Consider the following 7,925-nt stretch of genomic DNA (forward strand, 5'->3'; position numbering starts at 1 on the left):
CATGCTCATGCAACGATATATGGAGCGATTGTCCCACTATAGCCGTATAATTTGACTTCTTAACGTACAACCTGTACAAATCCTGATTTTGTGCTGACCAATCAAAGGTCACAACGCTTTTGGTGCAACCAATCAGCTGTTCAGGTGGTGACCTGGAGACTCCGCCCCCAGCACTAATTTGACTCACAAAACAGGTACACGGGATGCGGAGTTTGCATAGAAGAAAGGAGAAGGTTAGTCAGTTTTACAGGACTGATTACATCTGCAACAATGGTCGAGGCTTTCTGCGCAACATGGAAAATGGTGGAAAGTCGGAACTTTGATGACTACATGAAGGCACTAGGTAGAATATTTATGACGAATTAATTCAAAAATGTACCCAGAATTATATATTAGTGGAATCAGACTCATATATTCTCTTGGCAGGAGTTCCTTTTGCCACAAGACAAGTGGCCAATGTAATCAAACCCACAGTAATAATCAGCACAGATGGGGATAGAGTGGTGATTAAAACTCAGAGCACCTTCAGGGTCACTGAAGTCTCAGCCAAACTGGGAGAGGAGTTTGACGAGACTACACCTGACGACCGAAAAGTAAAGGTAAAAACTACAAAATGTTTTGTGTGAGTCGCAACCTATTGTTGTTCTAACCATGTGTTTCACATTCTCTCTTGTAGTCTACCTTTACCATGGAGGGAGACCAACTTGTGCATACACAGAAGTGGGATGGGAAAGAGAACAAAATTACAAGAGAAGTCAAGAATGGAAAGATGGTGTTGGTGAGTTTTATTGAGATTTCCGCTATTTTTACTTGCCGCCGTGATGATATTTATTAGTTTATGCTGCCCTTGGCAGTTCTTGAGGCGTTCTCCTGATTCTGTCCTCGGTGCATAAATAAATAATATTCTTGCACCGAGTATTATTTATTCGAAACATACCAAGCTAGCACTGAACGTTCAGGCGAAATCTCCTGAGCGTTGCCTTGACGACGTTCGCCGGACTCCATTAAACGTTCATCTTACGTTGGCTAGACTTTCACTGAACGTTTGCGGACATCATCCACTTGACGTCAAAATGATATATGACAAAACAAACAAACAAAAAACCCAGGAAAATTTTATTCTACTATACTTGAGGAATTTTCAGTTAAACTTTAATTAGAAAAATGTAACTGGTGCAGAGCATCAATAATATTGATTAGAACATCTAATTTAATCTTTCTAAATAAAGTCAGACAGACAAAAGTTATGTGGAAAGCTTAGTATTGTAAAAACTAAAATATTTAAGAATTTAATAATTACAAAACAGGAAATCAGGAAGAACTTTTTATTTTGTTGTCAACAACCCGTGGTTTTCATGATGCAAGTAAAAGTAAACAAAACTTTATATTACCTTTACAAAAATATTCTCAATATATCTAACTTGTCTTGCTTTATCTCTTCTTCTAGACGGTAACCTTTCAGGGAGTCCAAGCAGTTCGCATTTTTGAGAAGGCCTAAAGTTTAAGGAAGGAGGACATCATTTATCCCAGCACAGTAAACCATCAGCAAGAGCTTCTACTTTTTACCTGAAATTAAAAATATGTAGATTTTTCTTTCTTTCTTTTATATTTCAAACAATGGTTTGCACTTGACTTCTTTTCATTACATAAACACATAATTTTGTAGTCATGGGGATGTATGATAACCTTGAGTAAGAACAGCACAGTATCGCTGCATTAAAAATAATAGACTGGAACAACAGCAGGTGGGGCGATATAGTGCCACACTCTGGAAAACAAAAGACTGGTCCCAGAATTATAATTTCTGATATATAACTTTCTATATCATGATCCTCGAGACATTCCCTTTCCCATTATTTTGTGAGATCCTCTGTAAGATACATGGATAATGATCAAGGGCCTAAACTGTTTCTGACTCATGTATTAAAAGTGGAAATGTGAAATAAATTGCTAAATTAAACTTTCCTAATCTTTCAGACCCTCTATGAGCTCCGTAAAACTTCTCAGTGAACATTGCTCCCCTTTTATCTCCATTCCTTCACTGGGTTAACCTTTTTTTTTTTTTTTTGCAACTCTGCATGCAGCCGTTATGTTTGCTGTTGTCATCCGCACTTTTGTCCAGCTGCAGATACCCTTAAGACAAGCTAGAACGTTTCACACTCCTTAAGTACGCACATTTTATTTTGCATTTGACTGAAGCTAAGCTACAGCTTAAACTCCTGTTATCAGCGTGCCATTCTTCACATCGAAACTCCCGGCCACTCCTCGATTAATTGGTCGCACAGAGTGATTCATGCAAAAACAGTGGGAGGGATTCGGTGCCATCTGGATTTATACTGGAAAGCTTTTCAGCATGAAGACGGATGAATTTGTGAAGCTAAGCCGCGGTCTCTGCTCCTCTTATCAGTGCGCCGTTCTTCACGTCTGAACTCCCGGTCACTTCTCAGTTAATCAGTCGCACAAAAATGATTCAGGTGAACCCAGGCGAAGGGATTTGACATAATCAGTCATTTATAACTTGATAATTGTAAAAAGCTTTTGCACAAATATTTCAGCTTCTTAATAGTTGCAGCCCAAGTTTTACAGTCTTTAATTAAAGTGCAAAAAAGGGGGCTTATCTTCTTTGTAACAGAGATAATATTTGGATGTACGTAGAGCACTCTTTATAGAATGACAAACGTTTCCTCTTTGTGAGGAATCTGTCTCGCTGGTGTAAACTGACCTGCTTTAACCCCAGTCTCGCTTCGTATGGGAGTATGCTCACCTAACATTTGTTAGTTGTAGCTGGATCTCAACTCTCAACCTTTAAAAGTTTGCATTAACAGTAAGAGTGATAAGATAAAAGCAGTAGCCAGTTATTACCTGAATGTTGATACTGAGATGGTAATTGTCAAAGTATAAAGAGGTCAGGTTCTGACATGCTGACACTATTGAAGTGCCTCCAATTGAGGCTTAAGAGGAAAAAAAAAACAAAGAACACATCACACACGTAGCATTATTTCGCTGACAAGTTGTTTTTATTGACAAAAATACTGAGGGCCTGACAAATTTATACATAATACAAGTTTACAGCAGGGAAATGCAATTCAGGTGGTAATGGTTCCAGTTAAAATAAACATTTTTGTTTCATTTTTTAAACTATTTACATCAAGATTCTTGTCGTCTCTGAGCAACTTGAAAAAAACTTTCAAGTTGCTCATCAGAAACACGAGTTTCTGATTTAAAATTACGTCAGTGCTTCACGTGTTTCTACTATATATTAGGTTTTGATTCGAAGGAAGTCGTCATGTAGTCTCAACATTTGGGAGCATAAAACACACACGCAACATGCACAGGCTATTAAAAGACAGCCAAAGATGCCATCAAATCAATGAGATCATTACATTAACTAAGTATTGCACATTCCTCCTACAGGTATGCAACGACAGGACAGCTCACTCTTACACACCAACCACAACATTTTTGGTGGGTATTTATAAACATCACTGTAATATACAGCCTTTACAGTTTAAGTTACTGGAGAGCTGCGACGTGTGCCCCGTCGTAGAGCTTGTTCCTGCAATTTCCTCCGAAGCTGTAAGGAGTTTGACATTCGACTCAGGACTGGTGCTTTAAATCAGAGCACTCCTCCTGTCTTCTGTGCAGCATATGGTGCAAAAAACAGCAAATGAACCATATGCAGCTGGCGAAGCTCACTCCGTGAGCATCTGAGGATTTCTGTGTTGCCAGGTTTAAATTGGACCACGGCTCAGAAAACGCTTAAAAGTTTCTGCGTGGAATCCACCACGCAGTCAGTAATATTGCTTGTCGGGAGCAACGGATAAGCAAATCGGTTGCTATTGCATGATCGATGTCGTGTTTAGCTCTCAGTGAACATCTCGACACCAGGATGTTTAGATGTTACCTGGGCAGAAGAACCTGCTTACCTCAAATATATCAGGTACAGCTGGTAACGACGTCACGTGTTTGGTCAGTCAAGGAATTACGGAGACCGGATGGTAAAAACCATCTCAAAATAAACTTGGACTCAAACCAGAGTTCAAGAAAAGCAGCACCAACTTTTAAACAAGCACTTGGTGCAGATGATTTCATTAAATAAGACTTCATCACAGGTATCATCCTGCAGTGAGTCTGGGAGCTTTCAGATACAGAGCAGGGTCATTCCATCCCATAGTTTACATGCAAAAATTAAAAGAAAAATTCTGCTACGTGGAGATACATTTTTTCCTTTAAGAGAACAAAATTCTTTAAATGAGTGAGATTATAAGAATGTGTTATATTTGAAAAGCAAACTAAATATACTGTATGCACAGACTATTTTGCAAAAGTCTTGGTTGTTCAAGTTAAAATGTAACTGGAGTGCAGAAATTGGAAATGAATCAAAAGGAATGACGCTGTCTTCGTGTATTCAAAACGAGAGCTCAACCAGACCCGGAAGCAAAACGATAAAAACAGTCCGTCGCATTTCACCCGCTCTGTGTCGCTTGTTGGACACAGTGAACGGGTGCCGCCATGTTTCTGCAGCTCGGAGTGTGACAGGACTTTGTCGTTATGAGTAAGGCCGCCTCAGATTAGATGCACACTGGGAGTTAAATGTGTAGAGGTGAGAAGGCATAAAATGGAAACTGAGCCTCGTCCTCGTCCAGGAAGAAACACTGGAAGTACGGCAGCTCGTCTGGAGAGAAACATACCAGCCAGTTTTCTTTATTTCCTTTTTTTAATTATTTTTCAATTTAAACCGTTGTGTATATTTTATTCAGTAAGAGGGAATTTGTGCTTACCATCCATGGGAAAGCTGTCCAAAAGTTGTTCTGTCAACAAGACGGCATATTGTTAACTCAAACTCGAATTATAATACCAGAAGTTACAGAAACTATTCAGTACCTTCAACCTTCTCGTCTCTGGCAGCCTTCTCCGCAGGTTTTTCTGCAACAACAGTTTTCTACATAAGTAAATGAAGCCACACTGATGTGAACTCCAGAAGAATATCGGTTAAAATTTGTACCTTTCTTTGCTGGCTCCTGTTTCTCTTTAAGAACTCTGTCTTCTGCAAATGAAAACATATTCAACTCATAATTGTTTACAAGTATTGCAGAATTATTTCATGTAAAGTATTTCAGTATCATCTTTTTCTTTGAATAAGCATCTCGCCTATTTTAGTAAAAGAGCGTTGGCAACAACAATGTTTTTCAATCTTTACCTTTAACTTTATCTTTTACCGTCTCCTTCAGGACAGTTTTCTCTGGAAAATAAGAGCAAGGCAAACAATGTTTGCATCAATGTTTTAGATTGAAGGCTTTTTGTATAATAAGAGCTCAAAAATCTTGAAATTATAAAGCATAATCAGTAATTCCATCTTTCTCCAAAAGCTCTTCTTTGAAGCGTAACTTCTTGCTTTTAACAAAAATCCTCCCAAATAAGTATTTAGATGGATTTATGCCTTCGTTCACATTAAAAATGTTTATTATTTCAGCATCAAATTATTTCATGACTAAAATCTAGGTAGCAAACTCTGTAATAAAAACACAGTTTTTAGTAGAGTCTCTATCGTAATGTGTGGCAGTAAATCATCTACAACTACTTTCACTACAATTTTACTAAATTAAATAGAAATGATGCAACAAACAAACCACTGCATCTCCCTACCTTTCTTCTTTTCAGCAGGTGCTGGTTTTGCCTTAATAACAGCTGCTGAAGCACAGATTAATTAATACACAGGAATAAAAATCATAAGTCAAAACTGTCATCTAAAAATGGAAAGAACATTCATGTTGATGTAATAAATATTTCTTAAAATTAACGAGATATTAGTATAACACAAACACAAACATGTTTTGAGATGAATTAAAAAGAGAAAACCGTGGATAACTTGAAAGACTCAAACCTTTTTTGTGAGTGATGGGTTCAATCTTCTTCTCCTTAAGAACCTCAGCAACTGAAGCAAATAAAACATATTTCAGACCAGTTTTCTGACGCAAGAAAAGAAACACTGGGATGTAAAAAAAATACTTCTATTATAAAACTAACTACAGCTTCAGCCACTGCATTACCTTTTTTGACTTTTGAAGGCTTGGTTGTTTCTTTTGGAACCTCAGGAACTGCAACAAAAACAAGGACTTTACTTCCTGGTTTGGATTTATTGAAACTTTCAGCAACTGTTCTCTCCTGACAGGCTTCTCAATCTTTGATTTTCTTTAGTTCAGTCCTTCTTTAATGATTTTACTTCATTGTGTTTACTTCTGGTGTTGAATTATTCTTAGTTACTATAGTTTAATAGTGTGCCCTGTGTTTATTTTTGGTTTACTGTCAGATTCACTTCCTAGTCCCCTGTGTACGCTCCCTCGCCCCCTGCCACTTTCTCTCTCTCCCCTCACACCTGTGGTCAAGCTAGTCAGCCCTGGTCCATCGTTCCAGTATTTACTCTCTCAGTTCCCATAACCCTTTCTCCTCTCACTTCTTGCTGGTTCTTCCTGTTCCATGCCATTGTTTTCCTTTTAGGATTTATGTTTTTTGTTCTTCTCTGGCTCCCTTGGTTTCCTTTGATAGCTGTAAGTTTTTTGTTCTTCTTTTTTTTCATTATATCACCAAAATCTACCATACGCCTCCACCTGCCGCATTTGGGCCCATCAACACAACCTATATGACAAGAATAACTGCAAAGACGCACCTTTTCGTAGTGGCACTGCCTTTACTTTCGTCTTTGTTAAGGAGACATTTTTGTCTGGGATTTCGAGCTCTTTCAGAGACAAAAAAAAGGCTATTAAAACTGAAAACTACTTTAGCAGCTCATCTAAATGTGAATGTGGTGATTGTGACTCTTACTTTTCACAACTGCCACCTTTTTGGTCTTGATTGGAGTGGCTTCTGTGAAAAAACATTGTGATTTCAGCAATTTCTGCAAGTTTCTTAAAAATCTATGCATGGATTACATAAAACAGGACAAAATAATAGAAAAAAACTTGCTTAAAATTTAGCCTTTTCAGCACCTCTGTATTTTACTTGCATTTTTATATGAAGAGCTTTTTGTGAATTGTATTTTTTATAAAACACACAGTAAATATGTATACACAAATGTTGCACATTGCCTCACCAGGTTTTGTCACATTAAGATGTTGCTTCCTGAGGACAGTTGGAAACTCCCGTTTGATTGTTCTTTTGGGCTTAATATCTAGAACAAAGAGGTAAATGGCCAATTATATCATCGCTTGGAAGAAAAAATGCAGCTCTCGCCCTATTTCCTCATTCCCATATTTCTTATTTCCTATGTTTCTTGGCTTTTTGTCTCTCAGTTCAGTTCTTCATCTTTCTGAAATGTTCAATCCTGTTGTACTTCATTTCCTTTTCACCAACTTATGAAGCTTGTGTAGACCTTAGAGACATTTAGAAATCTGATTTGTCCATACATATCACTCTGACACCACTGATGATGATCATTAAAATGCTAAACCATATCCTAGCAGAGTGTATATGACCATGAAGAGGGTTTGACAAAATCCTTGAAACTGGGTTCCTGAAACACTTGAAAGCTAAATTGGTTAGGATTAGTTTATTGGAAATTTGGTTTTGTTCTTACCTTCTTTAGGTTTCTTTACTCCTATTTTTTCGGTTTGGTGTTTCTGTTCAGATTTTCCTTCTTCTGAAAGTTTCTTTTCCTTGATCTTATCCTTGACAGGTTTCTCAAAACCTAGTTTTCCTTTGGGAGGTTTCTTGACCTTTATTTCTTCTTTGACAGGTTTCTTTTCTTTGGGCAGTTTCTCCACTTTTATTTCTTTTTTGACTGGTTTCTTTTCTTCCATTTCTTGATGTGGTTTCTCGACCTTTATTTCTTTTACAAGTTTCTTTTCTTTTGGAGGTTTCTCAAACTTTATTTCTTCTTTTGGAGGTTTCTCAACCTTTATTTCTTCTTTGACTGGTTTCTTTTCTTT

At 37.5% G+C, this 7,925-nt stretch overlaps 2 protein-coding genes across 5 annotated transcripts; one reads left to right on the forward strand and one right to left on the reverse strand.

Annotated features, from left to right (window-relative positions):
* The first annotated feature begins 152 nt into the window (after nucleotides 1-152).
* LOC103458739 (fatty acid-binding protein, brain-like) lies at nucleotides 153-1,960 on the forward strand. Its single transcript, XM_008399752.2, has 4 exons — nucleotides 153-343; nucleotides 427-599; nucleotides 677-778; nucleotides 1,448-1,960. The coding sequence occupies exons 1-4, from the start codon at nucleotides 271-273 to the stop codon at nucleotides 1,496-1,498; spliced, it is 399 nt and encodes a 132-aa protein (XP_008397974.1). The 5' UTR covers nucleotides 153-270; the 3' UTR covers nucleotides 1,499-1,960.
* Nucleotides 1,961-2,986: 1,026 nt separating this feature from the next.
* On the reverse strand, nucleotides 2,987-7,834 carry LOC103458740 (neurofilament heavy polypeptide-like). 4 transcript variants are annotated; one of them, XM_008399754.2, is made up of 12 exons: nucleotides 7,574-7,834; nucleotides 7,091-7,168; nucleotides 6,823-6,864; nucleotides 6,668-6,736; nucleotides 6,051-6,098; nucleotides 5,885-5,935; nucleotides 5,647-5,688; nucleotides 5,201-5,242; nucleotides 5,006-5,047; nucleotides 4,885-4,926; nucleotides 4,782-4,811; nucleotides 2,987-4,702 (listed from the first exon to the last, which is right to left on the reverse strand). In XM_008399754.2, exons 1-12 carry the CDS (start codon nucleotides 7,794-7,796, stop codon nucleotides 4,590-4,592), a joined length of 822 nt encoding a protein of 273 aa, XP_008397976.1. In that variant the 5' UTR covers nucleotides 7,797-7,834; the 3' UTR covers nucleotides 2,987-4,589. The 4 variants fall into 4 exon arrangements, with proteins under 4 accessions (XP_008397976.1, XP_008397977.1, XP_008397975.1 ...); XM_008399755.2 differs by having other exon boundaries at nucleotides 2,987-4,675; nucleotides 5,647-5,691; XM_008399753.2 differs by having other exon boundaries at nucleotides 5,647-5,691.
* Between the last annotated feature and the right edge of the window lie 91 nt (nucleotides 7,835-7,925).

Source organism: Poecilia reticulata, linkage group LG22 (assembly GCF_000633615.1).
Source record: "Poecilia reticulata strain Guanapo linkage group LG22, Guppy_female_1.0+MT, whole genome shotgun sequence".
Classification (NCBI taxonomy): domain Eukaryota; kingdom Metazoa; phylum Chordata; class Actinopteri; order Cyprinodontiformes; family Poeciliidae; genus Poecilia; species Poecilia reticulata.